Source organism: Pelodiscus sinensis, chromosome 1 (genome assembly GCF_049634645.1).
Source record: "Pelodiscus sinensis isolate JC-2024 chromosome 1, ASM4963464v1, whole genome shotgun sequence".
In the NCBI taxonomy this organism is placed as follows: domain Eukaryota; kingdom Metazoa; phylum Chordata; order Testudines; family Trionychidae; genus Pelodiscus; species Pelodiscus sinensis.
Genome location: NC_134711.1, coordinates 173897255 through 173919746, shown reverse-complemented (window position 1 = coordinate 173919746; position 22492 = coordinate 173897255). Strand labels below are relative to the sequence as shown.

The 22492-nt window shown below is 39.5% G+C and overlaps 1 protein-coding gene across 1 annotated transcript in view; it reads left to right on the top strand.

The window, feature by feature from the left end:
* Positions 1 to 1442: 1442 nt before the first annotated feature.
* TMPRSS15 (transmembrane serine protease 15) overlaps positions 1443 to 22492 on the top strand; it is an 89664-nt gene continuing 68614 nt past the window's right edge. Inside the window, exons 1-6 of the mRNA XM_006128840.3 lie at positions 1443 to 1591; positions 3954 to 4065; positions 4755 to 4822; positions 9058 to 9209; positions 15172 to 15207; positions 19392 to 19520. Of these exons, the coding sequence (XP_006128902.2) occupies positions 1443 to 1591; positions 3954 to 4065; positions 4755 to 4822; positions 9058 to 9209; positions 15172 to 15207; positions 19392 to 19520 (646 nt within the window). The remainder of the gene's footprint in view (positions 1592 to 3953; positions 4066 to 4754; positions 4823 to 9057; positions 9210 to 15171; positions 15208 to 19391; positions 19521 to 22492) is intronic.

The following is a 22492-nucleotide window of genomic DNA, read 5'->3' as shown; positions in this document are numbered from 1 at the left end:
ACAAAATTAACTGAGCTGTAAATTATTATAGTCTCTGCTACTTCTCATATAATGAGGCCACTAGTTTACTGTGTAGGCATCAATCCAAAATTAATGATTCAAAAAAAGTCTTCAGGTGCTATTCTTTTTTCTTGTTCAAATGTGCAAAATGATAGTGGTGTGAATATTTATATGCCTAGTCCCCCATAACTCCTCCCTCAACATTCACTTAAACTTGATGCAGGCAGAACTCTTGACAACTTTGATGGAAGAGTTGTTAGATGACGAACAAAGAAAGTGCTCAGGTATTTTTTCCCACACAATACATTATACTTCTTGGCTAGATTTGCGCTAATACTTTGTTTTTTACACAGATTAAACCTCCCAAATCTGGAACTCTCTGGTCTGGCATGGATGTTGCTGGACCAAAGGGCCCCAGAGGCAGTCGGGAGAATGCAGGGCAGGGGAGCCCTGGCTGGGCCAGCTGTGGCTGGGCCAGGTGGCAGCTGGAACCCCCCAGCATCAGCAGGACCAGGAAGTGAATGGGAAGCCCTTTCCCAGCTCAGTACAAAGTATTTCTTTTTTAATTTGACCACTGATTAGAAACAAACATTAGATGCTCACACAACTTTTAGTAATTTAGTAATCTAGTTTTAAATGATCGTTGTACCCTTGCTATTTTAAAGGACTTCTTTAAGTTAATGTCCTAACAATATTAGTGTGGTTGTTAGATGCCTTCATGCACACTACAGAAGTACTTTTGAGCAATTTATATTAACCTAGACAATATTATCAGAAATATTTGTGTGCAACAAATTAATAAAAGGGTCCAGCAAAAAGAATATTTAGAATAAACATAAAAAAATTGAAACGCTTAAAACTCATGAGACAATGAGTATCTGCAATGAGGTGCTAAACACACTTCACTCGTATTCATTTCAGGAGAAGTTAGGGAAACTCAACCAGAAACAGGATTGGGCCCTTCAAGCAACTGCCACTGCTCAGAGCAACCTGCTACTTTGGTTTTTTTTCTTACTGATGCAATGGTAAGTTCAGTTTTATTTCTAGGTAATTATTCCCTAAAATAGTAAATTATGCTGCAATAAACTTAATTTTTAACTTTTTTTTTTTTTCAAATAAAAATTGGCATATGGCAGGTGATTGTACAAAGCTGTTGATTAACATTTACAACTTTGGGTATTTGTTTGCATATGTATTTTTTATCTCAGCTATTATCATCTTCCATGATGAGTCTCTTGCGTTCTGTTTATACCAGCATAAACTGCACATTGATGTAACCATTCAGGAATGATATCAAAACTACATCATACTGACTGACCGTAAATGAAGATTAATGGTGCAATTAATTTACAAATTTTTCCTATAAATATCTGTTCACATAGATCGCTGCTCTCTATGTTTCTTGTGACAATTCTTAATTGATATAAACTTCCTAACTGGGAATGAATCTGAAAAAATCATTATCTAAGAGAGGTATCCCTCTTAATGACTTTGAAATCTGGCTTGCTGCTCTGCTTGCAATTTTTGTGTGTGTTTGTGCTGGATTAATTACACTTTCATGGCTACTAATCAAGGAGTCACAACAAGGTAAGTAGTCAAGATCTAACCTTTAAAGGAGCTCCCTGGTAATTGTTCAGACTTAGAAGCCAACTGTTGCCACTGTAATTATGTTTTACTTTTTATGCTTTGCTGTTACCACTGCTGCTTTAAAAAGATGCATTACTATTTTTCCCACTGACAATCAGAACAAATGAGATACATAAAAACTGAAGCATTTCAAGCCTGATCCAAAGTTCACTGAGGTTGATGAAACGACTCTTATTGACTTCAGTGCGATTTGGGTCAGGACCCTGGACTTTAAATAGTAAAGATAATGATATTTGATCAGATCTGTCAAGAGAAAAATTAAAAGCTATGCTGCTTGTTTTATGTTTGTTTTTCAATTAAAGTAAGCTGCATTATTTTTGTAAATGTCCTTACTTGGAATACTGTGTCACAAGCTTCTGGTTTGATCCTGTGTAGTAGTGAGCATCCATTGACTTCCATGTATCTTGCAAGCGCTTGCCACCTCTTGGGATCATATTTTTTCGGAGACATATAATAGTAGTCATTTATGTGATCATTTTGATTTCCAGGGCCATCCTTCATGGTGCCTTTATTGCCCAACACTGGGGATAGTCAGATGTGAAGACACTCAACTGGTAGTAGGAGTACTCAGCATTTCGCATAGTCAAGTCCTTAATAGTCAAAGTAGATTACAGTCACCATCAGTGCTAGTTTATTTTAATAAGTTTTCCATAGGGAAATGTAGTTTCACTGAAATAACAAAATGTCACAGAGATTTCAATGAGTTTTCTAAGAGAAAATATAGAAATAAATCAAGTTAATGTTTGTGTTTCTTTTTAAAATACTTTTTTGCAAAATCTTTATAAGGGGCATATGGCCATGAACATTTTTTGGTACTACAGGTTGGACCTCACTGGTCCAGCATCCTTGGGACATGTCTTGTCCTGAATGAGGGGATTTGCTGGACCAGGGAAGGTCCCACCCTTGTATCCAGGCTGCTATTGGGCTAGAGCTCCAGCCTGTCCCTGCTGCTCCCCAGGTTTTCCCTGGCCCTAATGCTGCTGGGACAGGAGCGCCATGGCCAGAGGTGCGCAGCTGAAGCAGAGCTCCCTAGCTGCCACTGTGATCAGAGCTCTCTGGCTGGGGCTACGGTCCATGGTCACATCCAGGCTAGAGCCCCGAGCTGCTGGGGCCAGGGAGCTCTGCTGTGGCCAGAACTCTCCACCATACCGTCCATCCACCCTTTCCCTGCACCACTCTGGGCTCCCGGCTGAGTCACTGGTGCCCCTTATGGTGCTCTTGCCTCTCCGCCAGACCTCCCTCTTGCCAGACCATGAATGTTGCCAGACCAGGGAGTCCCAGTTAAAGGGGGGTACAACCTGCACCAGATTGCATTGCAGATGAGATAGGTGGGGAAACATCTAGTCTGAAGATCCTGCTAGGACTTACATGTCAGATAAGCATCTGTGTGCATGCTCACCAGCAGATTTTTAGGCACTTAAACAGTTAAAATTTAGCTGCTCTAGAGACTTTAGATGCCTAAACAGTTAGGCAGCAGCTAGACAGAAGGCTTGACCACCTCAGTGGTACCTAAACGTTGGACTTGGGGGGTATAGTGCCAGTGAGGTGTCTATCTCCTTTTCTGGATCTAGCCCTTGTTACCTACTTTCATATAATTTTCTTCATAGATTATAAGACCACAAAGGACCACTACGATCTTCTAATCTGATATTCATCATACCACAGGCCATAGGATTTTCACTGAATTAGTTCCTGTTTGAACTTTTTTGAAGCTCACCCACACAAGCATATACATTCTGGTAGAAAAGACTGTATAATAATTACTTCAGTGAAAGCAGTATTTTCAAAGATGCCTCTCAAAAGGTTGTGTGTTCCTTTAGAAATTCACAGAGCTTTTAATTGTAGAAAGGCAACAGTGTGAGGTCTTGATGCTTATAGTCCAAGAACTGACAAACTTTTAACAGATTATTGCCCACCATGCTTCACTAGTATCTGTCAGTTGCTCTAACTGGAGGAAGCTGACCAGTCATTGCCTCTTTCAGCAGGTAATATAGTGGTTCTGGAAAGCTCTGAACTGAAGATATAATTGAAAGTAATAGGATGATGGGGAAAAAAAGTATGGATTTAAACATGATAGCATTGTGAAATTGTGTCTTTAAGCAGCTGAAAAGAATCTGACTTTCTTTTGAAACTAGGGCAATGCAAAGAAAAGTTCTGAATTGAAAGTGAAAGGAGAGTAGCAATTTTTGTATTATGTCCTTTACTGGGAAAGTCAAATGCAAACTGTTGCTTACATTACTGCATAAATCAATATTTCCGCTCTTTTGTTTTTCTTTAACTATTCCAACTGAAGTAAATGAAAACAGTCATGCAGCCACAGGAACATTTAAAATACTGTCAGGAGCATCATTCAGCCCTAGTTTGGAAGACAACTCATCAGCTGACTTCAAGGCCCTTGCCTTCGATATTCAGCAATTGGTAAGAGTCTATACATGTATGGTTAATACAAGAGGCTATAACAGATACATCATTAACTGTATTAATTTCCAAAATTCACCCAATATCAGTTATAACAGGTTGGGAATTTCCTGCAGATTCATCAAATCCAAGCCGGTTCCATCAGAAATTGGCCAGGGAATACAGCTGGCCAAGAACACTGGGATCCCTTGGTCCCTCTCCTCAATGCCAATTGGCATGATTCTTGTCCATTTAACCACTGCTACTTGAATAGTAGCAGTGAAACTGACAAAACATCACATTCAGTCACTTCTAGCAACATATTTCATTTTGACACAAAAACCGCCTATGGTTGCATTGGACCCCCAATGTGCAGGGAGTTCAGAAAAAAAAACCTTGGTTTTGTTCTCAATCAGAATTAAACCAAATTTCAAAATATCAATATTTCCCACAAACTGGAAATCCCAAACTTTGGCCATCTCTGTGATTGGTGCCTTTTTTTCCCTTTCATCTGTGACAGAGGTTATTGTTTCTGAGTTCAATCAAAACTCAAAATATTTACATGCATATTGGCCAAGTATCATAGAAACCTGTGGACTTCCCAAGCCTAGATCTCAGGGGGAAAGCAGTGTTGAAATCACAACTGTTAGGTGCAATTGTGTATATTTCCAACCACTGTTCAGAATTTTTTTATATATATTTTTCTACAGATAACTGAAATCTATCAAGCAAGTCAGCTGAAGAATGAATATAAGAACTCTGAAGTTTTGCTGTTCAAGTGGGTATATACTGTAGTTCATAATTTTAAAATTTTAAAATCCTCATTAGATTATGAATATCAACAATGATTCTGTCTCTCAAGTGGTCTATTGGGACCCTCCATCTCTCTCCTTCCCTTTGATGAACACTACTGCAGAAAGCACAGTATAGTTATGTCCCTCTGGATACAGCTGCTTCTCAGAACCAATTAAAGCTATGCCAAGCCTGGGCCATATGTTCCTGGATCACAGAGCACAGGAAGAGGGACAACTGGTGGAGGGGTAGGAGTGCCATAAGGGGCCCTGGGACTCAGCCAGGAGCCCAGAGTGGGGGAAGAAAGAGGAGGATGGACAGCATAGCGGGAAGTTCTGGCCCCAGCAGAGCTCCCTGGCCTCAATCAATATACAGTGCTTCTCTTCTAAGGCCAGAAAATGTCTAAATGTGAATGAAAAATAATTTTACAAATATGAAACAATTTTGAAGAAAAATTGTCTTTTTTTCCCAAGCTCTACTGAGTATGCTTCATCCACAGTACTCCCAGACTGTGGAGCCTGAGAGAACCAGAGACAGGTTTAAGACTGAGGGACAGATCCTTAGCTGGTTTATACTGACCTAGCAGCAATAGCTCAGCTACATAAATGTACCACATTTTAGGATCAGCTCTTCTTGGTGATAGAGATCAGGCTACTGTTACAGTGCAGACAGACCCATATCTAGTGTATTTAGTACAATATAAAGCATGTAGAATATATTCTGTTTCACTATAGAATGGTTAGTTTTATTTTCCAATACCCCTCATGCCACAATCCTAACCAAACTCAAGTTCAGACCCATCTGTTCATGTTTTCATAAAGCCTTGACACAACAGAGCATATGCTCTGGGCCATTTCTATTCACTAAACAACATTAAGACAAGTTCAAAAAAGCTTCTCAATCAGGTCATCAGACAATGTTAACTTGTACCCAATGCCAGGAGACCTCAGTATGATAGAAGCAGAAATATTTGTGCAATATTTGTAGGGGTACCATACATTCAGGGGGTTGTATGAGACAGAGGAGCATTTAATTACTAACAATGCTTTCCTGCACAAATTCATTCAAAATAAATAAATAAATAAATAAATAAATAAAGCATCTGCTTCTCTGTGACTCCATTGCAAAGGGGGTGTAAAACAGTGGTTTTCTGATCTAGAAGCATTGTAAACCCATTCTATATTGGCATAAATGACTGCAGAGAATGGAGCTTTCAGAAGAGAAAAGAGAAAATACAGGGAAACCCAATGCCTTTTCATTCTTTTTAACAGAACTGTAAGAGACTAAAATGGGAGGGAAGAAGAGAAAATCGCTATTGATGTTTATTTAAAAGAGTAGGGGTGGTCATATATTTGTAAAGAGCTGTTTGCTTTTATTTGTAAAGCGCTTTTTCACTTAACAACATGCAGGAGGAGATGCATCTTAGATCTGATCTACCCTGCAACAGGGGAACAATTTCCAGGTGTTCCAGGTTAGACAGGCATATTCACCCAGCTCTGATCAATCTTGTGATGTTGCTGTGAATATACAGCACCCATGACATGAGCAATGTCAAGCACATATCCAAAGGAATTAGGCAGGATTATTTTTGGGGTCACTGTGAGCCCAAAAATATTTTTCACATTCTGGATCAATCAGAGATAATACGGGTACATTTACCCAAGCCAGAAATCACATCCCTGGCAACAGAGTAGATGTACGCTATGATTTTCCTGAAGTTGAGGCTTCTCCTTCACCTCCTGCCTCCTTCCCCCTTCTCCGCTCCCCCTTTATCTCCCCCGTCCCCCTCCATCCATTCTTGTTCACTTGTGATCTCTAGCCTTTTTCTCTTAGTTTTCTCCAGCTAAAGCAGGAGCTAAACTTCTGTAGAGTCACAGGGAGTCTTTCCATTGACTTCAAAGGACTTTGTATTAGGCCCCTATTTCTTTGGAATAATCTCTGTTCCCGTCCACTGTGAAAATACTTAAAATATTACTTTCATTCAGCAATCATTTTCTAGTTCTCTCTTTTCATAAAAAAAAGTGTTTACCCTTTTGGTCAATCTGTTTATTGTTTCACCCTTGGAACTCAGCTGAGTCAGAAAGATAGCAATAAAAGATTTTGTTTACTCAGCATGGGCTAGAGGTTATCAGAATCATTTAAGAAATTAGTCTTTTGATATATTGCAAACTGTGCTCACTGCAGTGATAGGATTAATCACCTCATATCAAAGAGCGCTGTTGAATCAGTGGCAGTCTGCTAGCACAAATACTTTGCAACAAGGATTGTCACTGCTGTTTTTCACCAAGGGAGAGAAAATGTCCCTTTTTTTCAGTAAGCAAAATTAAACATTCAATCAACTGAGATTTTGCTATAAATATAGACCTTACTAGCAGAGCTAGGAAAATATCTTTCAATCTGATAGCAGTTCTGAAAAATCAGGACTGTGTGTGCTTTGGGGCTGACTCAAAACTGAATTTTAGGACAATTTTTGGTGAATCAAAACAAAAGTCAGAAAATATTGTTGCAGGTTAAGCTAAATAGGGTTTCTTTTTTCAATTCCAGACAACTTTATATGTTCCTTAATAAAAGCAAAGGCCATGTAAGGGGCTTAACCACATTCACAAACCAGTGGAGGATATAGGGTATCATCCGTCTTTATACCCAGGCACTTACCTGAAATGTGAGAAACCTGGGTTTACTTCCCAACTCTGGAGCAGGAACCTGAGCCCAGGTCTTTTCACCAGTGAATACCTTAACCATCTTGTTATCCCTTCAGTTTTGCCTGTTTAAGCTGTGCCTTTCTGTATTCACGATGAAATGTTCATTGGGGCAAAGAGAGAGTGAGCAACTCTATACGTAGGGGTATGTCTACACAGCATTATTTCAAAATAAGTTAGTCCACATCTACACAGCAGGGAGTTATTTTGAAATAATGTTGAAATACTGTCAAGTTGGAGGACTTCTGAGTCCAACTCCTGTAACGCTCATTGTACGAGGAGTGAGGAGAGTCGGAGGAAGAGTGCTCTAATTCAAAATAAGTGCTGTGTAGATGCTCCCAGTTTCGAAATAAGCTATTTCAATTTAAGCCCTGCTATGTAGATGTACCCTTGATGATTAGAGCACTCACCTGGGGAAGAGACACTACTGTGAGTACAGCAGTACATTATACTATGCCATAACAACACAATATTTAAAGCCCATTCTCTGCAGCAGAAAGACACAGGTGGTGCAGAACATTGCATAACTGAAGTCAAAGTACCTTAACTTGACTTTTGGCTTTATCTACACTGCAGGAAGTAGAAGGGAGAACACTATTCCTTCAGCTTCCCTTCCTCCTCCTGGAAGCAGGGTTACCAGCATTGACCAGAGTACCCCTCTCAGTTCGAATTAGTGTGTCTTCACTAGACCTACTAATTCGAACCTTGGAAGATCAACAGCAGTAGCTTTGATCTTCTCTGTAGTGTAAATATACCCTATGATTTTAGCTAAACACAAGGTCCTGATTCTCCTTTCATTTACACCAGTGTAACACCATTGACTCCTTTGGCATAAATGGAGTTGGCTTTGATTTACACTGATGTAAGTGAAAGGATGGTCAGGCCTTAAGTTTCTAGGATGTTTAGCAATTTATAAATTCACCTCCTTCACCAAGTCTCTAGTTGCCTATACCCTGTCAGTTTGAGTGTGCTGGATGGAGGCTATGATTAGAATGAGGTCCTCTCTAGGGCTACGTCTACACTGGCCCCTTTTCCAGAAGGGGCATGTTAATTTCAGAGATCGCAATAGGGAAATCCGCGGGGGATTTAAATATCCCCCGCGGCATTTAAATAAAAATGTCCGCCGCTTTTTTCCGGCTTTTAGAAAAGCCGGAAAAGAGCATCTACACTGGCCCCGATCCTCCGGAAAAAGCGCCCTTTTGCGGAGGATCTTATTCCTACTTTGATTTCCCTATTGCGATCTCTGAAATTAACATGCCCCTTCCGGAAAAGGGGCCAGTGTAGATGAGCCCTTAGATGTATATATTTTCAAGCCAGAAGGGACCACTGTTATAATTTAGCCTGATCTCCTATGAAAACACAGGCAACAGAAATTCACCAAAATAATTCTTGTTTGAACTACAGCATATCATTTAGAAAAAAATATCTACTCTTGATTTTTAAAAATGTGTCTGCTATTTTATTCACTTGGCATTTTGTGTGATTAACCTTTATGTGTGTGTGTGATATTTTTGTTTGGCAGAAATGGCAGCATTATTGTAGTATTCCGCCTAAACTTTGCACAGTGGGTCTCTAACGAGAAAGCGAAGAATGAACTAGTTTTAGGTATTGAAGCAAACAAAACTAGCCTTTTGAAGACTATTAATATTGATGTGAACAGCATAGAAGTCACAGGTAACTATGAAAATTATGTCCTTGTTTTAAAACCTTGCATATAAGTTAATTGCAAACTTTGGCAGTCAATTCTGCAGTGGGATATGAGAAGGCATATTGGTCCATCCATGAAAATTCCATTACAGGAGATGTGCTTACTAGATAACACTTGGACAGATAAATCTTTCCCTAAAGGAGGCTACTTCTGAGTCCCTCCAAGTTCCACCTATGGCCCTGCTCATACTCCACCCCCATTTTAATTCAGGCCCTCCCCTTCCCCCATCCTGTGCTTCCATTTGATATATCTCTCTTTTCCCTGCCCCCTTCCACTACTCACTGCATTTATCTTCTCCTCTGCCTGCTACTCCATGCATCCCTCTATTCCACCCCACTCTATAAGTGAGGAGGGACCAGAAGAACAGTGGGTGGGAGCGGTCTTCTCGACAAACGGGAGGGTTCGCCATCAAAACCGCATCTTAATTACTTTCCTTTTGAAAGTGCTGCTTTCAAAAGTGAGCTGGAAAGAAAATATGCACATTCCCATAGAATTTGCATATCCTCTTTCAAAAGTATAGCATAGTCTAGATACACCCTTTAATATTCTGAATCTTAACATACCGTGCCAGGAAAAGTCTCATCATCTGCATTTTACAGATGAGGAAACTCAGGCACAGAGATGAAGTGATTTGCCCATAGTTCCACAGCTTCTATAGTGATAGAAAGTAATTTGAAAACTTGCTGCCACACCACATTTTAATTTCAGCTCATTTAACTGGTCTAAATTCTAAGTATTGTCTTATGAGACCAAGGGACCTCAAGGAGTTCTGTGATATAAATAGTGACATGTGACTCAAGATTGCTACTAGAAATATGTCCCCCTTGACAGTCAAAGATAAAGACATGCTTTCTCTACAAAATCCTTCTGGAAGGGGACAAAGAATAGGGATTGAGGAACTTGTGTGCTTGAGGTAGAGAGAGAGAGATGGGAAAGGGCCTAATGTGGATTTGGAATCCTTGGTGAGCTCACAGATTGGGAGGAAAAGCTACAAGAGGCATAGGTGAGTCAGCAAGAGGGCACTGGAAAACATCAAATGGCTCAGAGGAACATGATGTCAAAAGCAATCTCACACTTATCTGAGATATTCCTACATTAATGTAAAACTCCAAAGTAGTTTACACGTCACTTCATTTTGTTACAACAGCTCCTGGAACGCTGACTACAAGCCCACCTCTACCATCAACAGGTCAGTGCTTCTTGTAAATGAGTTCCACCTATGGCCCTGCTCATACTCCACCCCCATTTTACTTCAGACCCTCCCTTTCCCCCACCCTGTGCTTCCATTTGATATAACTCTTCTCTTTTCCTCTTTTCCCTGTCCCCTTCCGCTACTCACTGCATTTATCTTCTCCTCTGCCTGCTATTCCATACATCCCTCTTTTCCACCCCACTCCATGGGTGAGGAGGGACCAGAAGAACAGTGGGTAGGGGTGGTCTTGTGCGGGACACAGCAAATAGTGAGGTGTGTCTCATAGGGAAGGAGTGGAGAAGACAAAGGTTTCAGGTTAGTGGGAGGCTCGCAGGGCAGGGGTTGGAAAATAGGGGGTGCAGTAAATGGAAGGGACTTCTGGAGTGAAGGGTGGAGTGGAGGAGAGGAGCAATGAGAAACTCACCAGGCAGTGGTGGATAGTGAGGGCCTTCAGAAAGGGGCAGATGAGGGAAGGAAAGAGGCAGAGTGCAGGTAGGGCTGGCATAGCCCAGGCATCCAGAGGCAAGTGGTGGCAGCGTCCTACGTGTGGCACAATGGTTGCTGCATAATCAGAAGAAGGCCAAGATCCATAAAGGAGATAGGTACCTAAATATCTTTTGACATCAATAACCTCTGAGCAGCTCACAAATGATTTTCCTTAGCCAACCTAGAAGTAGCATTTACAAACCACAGGGAGAGCCACGTACAACCATTTTCACAGCAGAATATGTCAGCTTGAGATATATGCTTAAAAAAAATAAGTAGGAGAGAATAGTGCACTCCCAGAGAAGAATAGTGCACTCCCAGAGAAATGCATAATACTAATCCTTTATTTAAGGTGTCCACCATTTTTCATGGCCACCAATGTCCTTCTAGATAATGTAATTCAGTCCCAACAATGTTATTTCCAAAATAAATGCAATTCTTTTACCAAACATTCTGACCAAGTATATTGAGAGGTTCATCTTCATACACTGGGTGTGTCTAGATTATACCTCTCAGTCCTCATTTTTTGAGGAATACAGGATCTGTCAAAAAAGGATTTATTTTCAACAAAGCTGCAGCTAGACCGACTTTTTTTTCCAAAAAACTCAGTTTAGGAAAAAAGCGGTGGCCATGTTTATGCTAATGAAGCACGGGGTATTTAAATGTGCTTGATTTGCATCCTTCTGTGAACAGAGGGATGTAGTCTAGACGTAGCCCCAGTGAGTTGTTCTCCCTTACCTGTGATGGTAGATAAAGGAAAGGGAGGTGATTTATCTTGCTCATTGCTGAAAGTGGGATCTCATCTATGGGAAAACAAACACTAAAAACGGCTCTGAAGATTCAGTTGGATTTAACTAGAAAAGAGAAACTCTGAATGGTCAGTAAATAGATAAAGTGATGCTAAAACTTATATATAGTTAAAAAATTACGGTGGGATCCAGAGGAAAGAGCTGTACGAGCAATGATAATTTATCAAAACCTGATCCAAACCCAAGTGAAGTCAGAGGGAATCTTTCAATGTGCTTGGAAAAGAGTCTCAATGAGAAAGAGGATAAAAAATATTTGAATACTTTGAAGTGGAAATTAATTAGCTAACATTTTAACCTAGGTTGGGAACACTAATAAGTAGCTACTGATTGCCTTCATAAGGGGAGAGAGACATCTGGTGTGTAGTCTCTTCATCTCTATATTCTAAAGGCACAGCACATGTTAAGAACTTTAGGTATTCAATAACTAAATTCATCATTATTCATCTTGACTATTTGTTCCATCTATAAATTGTTGTTCTGTGCAGCAGCACATCATTGTGGGAAATGATGGCCCACTAAATCCCAGAAATTCTGTAGAATTTTGTTAATTTAAAAGGTGATATATCTACTTGCTAACTATGGAGTCACCAATATTTTCTTGCAGAGAGACATTAACAAGTCTAATTTAAATAATGCATCAACAGTTATTCTTCCAGGACACATGCAACAATGTGATATTGAGAATTGAGCATCCAATTAATAATTAGAATAACAATTGTATAGAACATTTTGGGTGTATCTAGACTACGCTAGACTTTAGAAAGAGGATATGCAAATTCCGTGGGAATTTGAATATCTTCTTTTGAGCTCACTTTCAAAAGTGAAAGTAATTAAGACACGGTTTTGTCAGCGAACCCTCCCATTTGTCGACAAGCTATGTAAATCTAATTTTTTAAGGAAAATTGACTTCTCAACAAACGGGAGGATTTGCCGACAAAACTGCATCTTAATTACTTTCTTTTTGAAAGTGCTGCTTTCAAAAGTGAGCTGGAAAGAAAATATGCAAATTCCCACAGAATTTGCATATTCTCTTTCAAAAGTCTAGCATAGTCTGGATACACCCTTTAATATTCTGAATCTTAACATACCGTGCCAGGAAAAGTCTCATCATCTGCATTTTACAGATGAGGAAACTCAGGCACAGAGATGAAGTGATTTGCCCATAGTTCCACAGCTTCTATAGTGATAGAAAGTAATTTGAAAACTTGCTGCCACACCACATTTTAATTTCAGCTCATTTAACTGGTCTAAATTCTAAGTATTGTCTTATGAGACCAAGGGACCTCAAGGAGTTCTGTGATATAAATAGTGACATGTGACTCAAGATTGCTACTAGAAATATGTCCCCCTTGACAGTCAAAGATAAAGACATGCTTTCTCTACAAAATCCTTCTGGAAGGGGACAAAGAATAGGGATTGAGGAACTTGTGTGCTTGAGGTAGAGAGAGAGAGATGGGAAAGGGCCTAATGTGGATTTGGAATCCTTGGTGAGCTCACAGATTGGGAGGAAAAGCTACAAGAGGCATAGGTGAGTCAGCAAGAGGGCACTGGAAAACATCAAATGGCTCAGAGGAACATGATGTCAAAAGCAATCTCACACTTATCTGAGATATTCCTACATTAATGTAAAACTCCAAAGTAGTTTACACGTCACTTCATTTTGTTACAACAGCTCCTGGAACGCTGACTACAAGCCCACCTCTACCATCAACAGGTCAGTGCTTCTTGTAAATGAGTTCCACCTATGGCCCTGCTCATACTCCACCCCCATTTTACTTCAGACCCTCCCTTTCCCCCACCCTGTGCTTCCATTTGATATAACTCTTCTCTTTTCCTCTTTTCCCTGTCCCCTTCCGCTACTCACTGCATTTATCTTCTCCTCTGCCTGCTATTCCATACATCCCTCTTTTCCACCCCACTCCATGGGTGAGGAGGGACCAGAAGAACAGTGGGTGGGGGTGGTCTTGTGCGGGACACAGCAAATAGTGAGGTTTGTCTCATAGGGAAGGAGTGGAGAAGACAAAGGTTTCAGGTTAGTAGGAGGCTCGCAGGGCAGGGGTAGGAAAATAGGGGGTGCAGTAAATGGAAGGGACTTCTGGAGTGAAGGGTGGAGTGGAGGAGAGGAGCAATGAGAAACTCACCAGGAAGTGGTGGATAGTGAGGGCCTTAAGAAAGGGGCAGCTGAGGGAAAGAAAGAGGCAGAGTGCAGGTTGGGCTGGCATGGCCCAGGCATCCAGAGGCAAGTGGTGGCAGCTTCCTACATGTGGCATAATGGAGGCTGCATAATCAGAAGAAGGCCAAGATCCATAAAGGAGATGGGTACCTAAATATCTTTTGACATCAATAACCTCTGATCAGCTCACAAATGATTTCCTTTAGCTAACCTAGAAGTAGCATTTACAAACCACAGGGAGAGCCACGTACAACCATCGGAGATATTCCTACATTAATGTAAAACTCCAAAGTAATTTACACAAATAGTTTACACTTCACTTCATTTTGTTACAACAGCTCCTGGAACGCTGACTACAAGCCCACCTCTACCATCATCAGGTCAGTGCTTCTTGTAAATGAAAGTTAGCTTGTGTGCACATGATAACAAATGTAAGGCCAGATATTCAGCTTGTGTAAGACATTCTGTCGGTACAGCAGCCAAAGGTTTATGAAAGAAGAAGATGATTCAGGAAGAGTTGGGAATATCTATGAAATCATGAAGAAGAAGAAGAAGATGTCTATATGTATAACATAGAGTTGCCTCCACCCTTAGAGGTTTTTAAGACCTGTCTTGACAAAGTCCTGGTTGGGTTGATTTATTTAGGGTTGGACTAGATGACTCCCTGAAGTCTCCTCCTACCCTACTCTTCTTTGATTCTATGAATATAGACTATTGTTGGGAAGGTTAGAAGGAAGATTTTGATAACCAAAGTTCAGAAATAAAACTTTTCAGATTTTTTGAGAACCATAAATAAAACTACATACTAGAATGTTTACAGATTAGAATGGAAGAACCTTTTCTTTCTTTCTTTCTTTCTTTCTTTCTTTCTTTCTTTCTTTCTTTCTTTCTTTCTTTCTTCACTTACACCTATATTGAGATCATTTTAATATATGTTGGATTATTTATGTTTTTGGATTCATGTTATGGTCTTTTGACCCATTAGATTTAATATTTTCAAGCTTTTCCACAAAGGCAGGAGCAACAGAAACATACCTATTTACAAAATCAAAACTGAGCTTCTCACCTAACTCCAAGATCTGGAGTTTTGATACATGACGGTAGCACTTCTTGACTCAGAAAAATTCTGAGTAGCAAATATGGGATTCTTTACAGCAACAATTAATACTTTTCCAATAGTAGGAAGAACTTTATTAGGCCTTTAAGAGATAGGAAATATGCTTCTCTAATGTTTTAATTTTGAGCTTTATTTGTTTATGTAGATTCAGAACAACTCACTACAAGCAATTCTTCAACAACTTCAGGTTGGTAACATGTATACAGTGAAAACAGTGATGTTTTACACAGAAGACTTTGGTGTCAATTCAGGGCCTAATCCTTCAAATACTTCATACACAGAGATCCCATTGACTGTAAAGGCCCTAACCACAAAGGAAATTTATAATATTTCATGTTGGATTAATAAAGCTATTTTTTGCAAATTGTGGACCAGGGGGAAGAACTCAAATGATAGGTGCTTAATTCCCATTGTCTTTCAGGGGAAGTTAAGTACATATCTGTTATTTGTACCTTTGTAAATATTTCCCAGAATCATTAATTAGTGAAAAGTGTGAAAAATAAACATATTTCAGATGTGTCTAAGCATATGTAAGTTTTACATGTAGTGGTTTATACTTCTTTATGGATTGTGATTTAGAGATAATTTGTTCTTTAGTCTTAAAATTAAAAGAAAAAGCATTTTTAATACAAAATATCAGTTTTCTTGTGTCCAGAAGATGGCAGTGCAGTTTGATTTTCTGGATAACAATAACCATGGAATTGAAGATAGCCTTTGTAAACACACGATTTTCTATTGTGTATTAATTTCACCCAAAACTTATCTCTGGGTATTTGGTGTACTTTTGTTGGTGGTCATTGCCTGAGTCTGGAATGCATTAGGTTCAAGCATTTTACCAGACTGTAGTCATTACCTTTGCTGATGTTTCAATGGAGAATGAGAAAGGTGCTGTGCATTGGACAGAATGCTATGTTTGGGGTTTTTCTACTTATCCTTGGTAGTTGGTCTGGGGAAAATTCGAACTCTTGTTACATATTTGCTGTGTCCTGGCCAAAATTCCATTCTGCACAAAACAGGGTATGTTATAAAAACTATGAAGACTGTGGCCTATTGCTTGAGTACAAAATGGCAGCTTTTCATTCTTACATCTTTACTTTGTATTCCAAATATATGATTTATAGGGTTGTTACAGAGAAGTTAAATGAATTATTTTCAATTGGCCTTCACTGCAGAGGATGGAAGGGTGATTTCTACACAAGACCTATTATTTTTTTAGGTAATAAATCTGAGGAACTGTCTCAGATTGAGGTGTCATGAAGGAGATCTTGAAACAAACCGATACTTTAAACAGTAATAAGTCACCAGGGTCAGATGTATTCATTCAAGAGTTCTGAAGAAACTCCAATCTGGACTGCAGAATTACTACCTGTGGTATATAACTTATTGCTTATTAGTCTGCATAGCAGATGACTGGAGCAGGGTAATATAACAAACAAATAGCAAACAAATGCTCCAGTGGCAAATCATAGGAATTACAGGCTGGTAAGGACTGGCAAACTCGTTGAAACTACAGCACAGAACAGAATTACCAGACACAAGCATGACAATGATATGTTGGGGAAAAGGCAACATAGTTTGGAAAGCAAAAACATGCCTCACCAATCCAATTCTTTGAGGGTGTCAACAAGCATGCACACTTTGGTGATCCCATATAATAGTGTGCTTGGACTTTCAGAAAGCTTTTGACAAAGTCCCTCACCAAAAGCTGTCAGGCAAAGTAAGCATCCATAAGGGGTTATAGGGAAGATTCTGTTATGGATCAGTAACTAGTTAAGAGATAGGAAACAAAGAGTAGGAATAAATGGTTGGTTTTCATAGCAAAGAGAAGTTAATAGCCAGGTCCCCTGAGGAATCCAGGCTGTTTGACATGGTCATAAATGATCTGGAAAAGAGGATCAACTGTGAACAGTATCCCCTCTAAGATGAACATCTGGGTGGCCAACCAAGAGAGATTCAAATGCCTCCCAGCTGATTGACGTTCAGTGTTGATAAATGAAAATGAATGCACACTGGAAAAAATGTCAACTGTACATACAAAATGATAGGTTTGAGTTATCTGCTGTCTCTTAAAAAAGAGACATTGGAGTCATCATGTGAAAACCTCTGCTTAGTATATAGCAGAAGTCAAGAAAGCTAACAGTGTTAAGAATCCTTAGGAAAGGGATAGATAATAAAACAGAAAATATCATAATGCCACTAACTAAATACATAGAATTCCCACACCTGAAATACCGTGTGCAGTTCTGGTCACCTCATCTTAAATATATGTGTGTGTGTGTGTGTGTGCATGTGCGCCATTCATTTTAAAAAAAGAGATGAGTAAGAGGGGATATGAAAGATGTCTACGAAATCATGAAACTGTGGAGACTGTGAATATGGAAGTGTTATTTACCTCTTCAAATAACAAAATTGCCAGGGATCACCCAAAGAAATGAATAGGCATGGGTTTAAAACAAAGAGAAAGAAGAGTGTCTCACAATGTACAGTCAAATTGCTAGATGCTGTGAAGGCCAAAAGTATAAATGGGCTCTAAAAAAGAATTAGGAAAGTTCATAGACAGACCTATGAATGGCCATTAGCTCAAAATAGTCAAGGATGCAACCCACTGCTCACAGGTCACATTTTCACAGCAGGGCTAAACTCAAAATTAGCTACTCAACTGAATTGCAGAGCTTAAGTTGAAATAGTGTATTTCGATTTGGGGCATGTCTACACAGCACTTATTTCAAAATGGAGCACTCTTCCCCCAACTTAGCATACTCCTCATAAAATGAGGGTTACAGGAGTCAGAGTATGAAGTCCTCCAGCTGGACATTATTTCAACATTATGTCAAATAACTGCTTGTTTGTAGATGCGCACTTTGTTATTTCAATATAACGTCACTTATTCCAAAATAACGGTGCTGTGTACATATAGCCATAGTGTCCCTAAACCTGTGATTCCCAGAAGATGGCTCTGGATGACAAGGTGAATCACTCAATAAGGGTATGTCTACACTACCCTGCTAGTTCGAACTAGCGGGGGTAATATAGTCATCCGCAGTTGCAAATGAAGTCCGGGATTTGAATTTCCCGGGCTTCATTTGCATGAAGCCAGCCAGCGTCATTTTTAAATGCCGGCTAGTTTGGACCCCGTGCCGCGCGGCTACACGCGGCATGGACAAGCTAGTTTGGATTAGGCTTCTAATCCGAACTAGCTGTACACCTCATTCCACGAGGCGTACAGTTAGTTCGGATTAGAAGCCTAATCCGAACTAGCTAGTCCGTGCTGCGTGTAGCCGCGTGGCACGGGGTCCGAATTAGCCGGCATTTAAAAATGGCGCCGGCCGGCTTCATGCAAATGAAGCCCGGGAAATTCAAATCCCGGGCTTCATTTGCAACTGCAGATGACTACATTACCCCAGCTAGTTCGAACTAGCGGGGTAGTGTAGACATACCCTAAGTGTCCTGTTCTGTTGATTCCCTCTGAAGCATCTGGCACCAGTCATTGTCAAAAGACAAGATACTGAACTTCAGGGACCGCATGTTTGATCCCGTGTGGTCAACCTTATGTTTTGCTGCTTTTTTTCTTAAGTCAGATTATCTACCTTCACTCATATGTATTTACTAACTAAAGCAAAAGAAAATGTAGGTAGAACTGAGTGGTTTCTCTTCTCCCCATCTTCATCCCATGAGGTATGTTCTTCCATGATGCTTATTCAAAATGATTAATGTCTTATGGTTCCATTCCATATGCAGGACTCTTATTCACTTAAGTGTGGAATGGACTGCACTCTTTTGTCCTATCAAGCAATTAGATCCATGTGAGACACTCTTATACTCTTGGGCACTCCTGTTAATGTGATGCTACAAGGGCCTGATTGAAGAATCTGTCCAGAAAGTTGCACAGAAATAGATTTTTTTCCTCAGAGATTTATAATATTTCTAAAACTTTACCTGAAAAAGGTTTTTTTAGTAATGCTGGTCAAAATGTGGGAATTTAAAATTTTATTTGTATTCCAATAGTGAAAGTAGAAAAAATGAATTTCCAATTGAATTAAATAAAATGATCTTTTTTTCATTTTGCAAAAATAAAAAAGACACCAAAAATTTCCATGAGTCCTAGTTTTGAGCTTAGTGAATGTTCAGTTCTGACATTTCTGAACATATTTACCCTTTTGTACCAATGTTCTTCACGTTTCTGTTGTGTTTGTTCAGACTTTTTTTTTTTTTACTCAGAGCATGTAAAAATACGGTAAACAATTTAGACATACAACTCACACACACACCCCTGATGTGTAACCAGGGTTGTGCTGGAGTTTCAAACACAAGTCACTTCTCCTTTGTAATGTAAATTTCTTTTATTAATCCTTTTCCTCCCCTTTTTTACAGTTATTTCAGTGAAGTGTTTACCTTCTGAGGAATCTTGTGCTGATGCCATAAACTGCATAAGTAAAAACCTATATTGTGATGGACTACCTAGCTGCCCAGATGGTTCAGATGAAATTGACAGTATATGTGGTAAGAATGTAAAGCTTTCAATCAATCTTTAAATCTGCTTGTAACTGTCAACATATTAAGTAATAAACATAACTTTCAAACCAATCCCACTAGAAGTGAAATATAGCATCCAAGAAGATTTTTACAGTGAAGGAAATCTTGTATGACACTTTAGATTGATTTGATATTTTTATGAATATGTGTATGGTTTAATGCTGAATCAGTGTAAACTTGCTACATTCTTCTAATGGAAAAGCTGTTGTCAAATAATTAACCAATACTATTCAACATTGTGCTATCAAAAAGTACTTCAAAACAACGTTTCTGTGCAGCTGCAGAACCACATACCCCGTCTTCAAGATGCCCTAACCTTAATTTTATGAAGCTTCAGGGGGTTGCTGAGTTAGTCTGTACAGGATAAACTTAAAAAACAACAAATGTTCTGGTAGCACTATATAGATTCACAAAACATGTAGGCTGTGTCTACACTGGCCACTTATTCTGGAAAATCAGCTGCTTTTCCGGAATAACTTGCCGGCTGTCTACACTGGTCTCTTGAATTTCCAGAAAAGCTCTGACGATCTACAGTAAAATCATCAGTGCTTTTCCGGAAAAACTATGCTGCTCCCATTCGGGCAAAAGTCCTTTTCCGGAAAACTGTTCCGGAAAAGGGCCAGTGTAGACAGCACAGATTTCTTTTCGGCAAAAGAGCCCTGATCGCGAAAATGACGATCGGGGCTTTTTTGTGGAAAAGCACGTCTACATTGGCACGGACGCTTTTCCGGAAAAAGTGCTTTTCCAGAAAAGCATCCTGCCAATGTAGACACGCTTTTTCCGGAAATACTTATAACGGAAAACTGTTCAGTTTTAATCATTTCTGGAAAATCATGCTAGTGTAGACATAGCCGTAGATAGCATCATGAGCTTTCGTGAGCACAGCCCACTTCTTCAGATGACCTTCTGATAAAAAACTCCCATCATCTGAAGAAGTGGGTTGTGCCCATGAAAGCTCATGATACCATCTACATGTTTAGTTGGTCTATAAAGTGCTACCAGACCACTTGTTTTTAAGTGTATCTTAATTTTATGGTGGAACCAGTACAACAGTGTCCCTGGTGATGACTGACAATGGTATCCCAGTTCAATCTGATGTTCTTTTACTGCTTTCTGTTCTCAATTATCTTTTAATACTGTTGACCAAGGGGATTCTACTGCACTGAGGCAATTTATAGATCTCTTTTTTATTATCTCAAGTCTGGTTACTATCTTACTAGAATGTTTGCAATGGAACTGATCAAATAGTGCAAAAAATGACTAATGAATGTCTGAAGAATAGGCCTGATCTCAAATGGTGCTGAGCCCCTTCCAGATCATTGATTACTCTTGTTTTAGGGCTAGTGATATGCCTGCCTCCTTTCTGGTCTGTCTGGTCCCTTGTCTGCACCTATCTCAGGGTGGAATCTCACTGCTCTCCCCACACTTAGCTCAAAACTGAAGTATACTCCCCCGCCTTGGGATTTTACACCCTACAAATCTATCAGGGTTTTAAGCACTAGAATGTCCTCATTTCAAGAACCTGTGACCAGTGTTAGTGACCTATAACTTTCTTGGGGGAAAATGTAGGGTTTTTTAATAATTGGAACAAAGTGATAGAGAAAATAAAAGCAGTTTTAAACAACAAAAAGCCACCACACCCAGGGTATGTCTACACTACAGAGTTTTGTCAGAAAAACAGCTGTTTTTTCGACAAAACTTGAGAAACGTCCACTCTGCAATTGTGTTCTTCTGCAAGAAAATTGAAAGAACAGAGTTGGTAATCCTCATTCTACTAGGTAGAAGCCTTTTTGCGAAAGAGCTCTTTTGCAACAAGGCGTGTGTAAACGGGGAAGAGGGATTTCTTTCAGAAGAAGAGGAAAGAGGTAAAAGCACAGGTGTCCTGGTGGCCATTCCGTCCATTGCAATCAGAACTTACATGTGAGAGAGTGTCCATTCAGTCTGGATGCTCTCTTTCAAAAAAGCTGATCACTTTTTCGATGCACTTGTGTAGTGTGGATGCTTTCTTTCGGAAGAAGATTTTTCAGAAGATCTCTTCCGATAAAAGCTTCTTCTGAAAGAAGCCTGTAGTCTAGACATAGCCATACTTAATCTTGCATTTCACTACTAATTAAACTAAATAGGGTTTATCCGAGCCATCAACTCCCATTGAAATCAATGAAAGTGGAGGGAATTCAGAAGTTTGTGTAACTGGACCTTAGACTCAGAACATTATTTGATGGAAAAGCACCTACCAATGATTTAGCTAAAGTGTGAAACAGCGTATAAACATTCCATGTCATAACACGAAGTATTCTACCTGCTACAGTTAAAGAAATAAACCAATCCTGTTTTATTGTTAACATGATTATTCAACCTTCACTCTTATTTTAGATTTTGAATCTTAACTCTTAACAGCAATTGCACAAATTTTTCATTAGAATAAATAACACTTTTTCATAGCATCATAACAATGCAGGGCTGGAAGGGACCTTGAGAGGTCAAATCCAGCCCCCTGCACTGAGGCAAAACTAAATTTGCTTGTACATGGTGAAGTCAGTTTAGCTCACAAATTTTTGTTTATATTTTGTAGAGAATAAGCAGTTGAGAAAATAAGGGAGAGCTCAGTGGAATCTTTGAATGTTCAGTTCCTTTGAAAAATCAGAACATTATTTCTTACTCTTAGCAACATTTCTTTCAAATTGCACTGACTATGTGAAAGTGAGTCTAAACTTGCATGAGTCTTTAGGACAGAGATGATGTGCAATTATGTTACACAGAAGCTTGATGTAGAGCATTCACGAAGCAAAATCCTTTTAACTTGTCCCTGGTGGATCAAGCATTCAACCTGTTTGTTTCAGGTCACATTTTCACTGAAGGATGTTTTTTCACAGCCTTGGGGAATATAAAAGCCTGCCATCAGGATAACAAGTTATTCAGCCCATCACCCGTACTTTAGA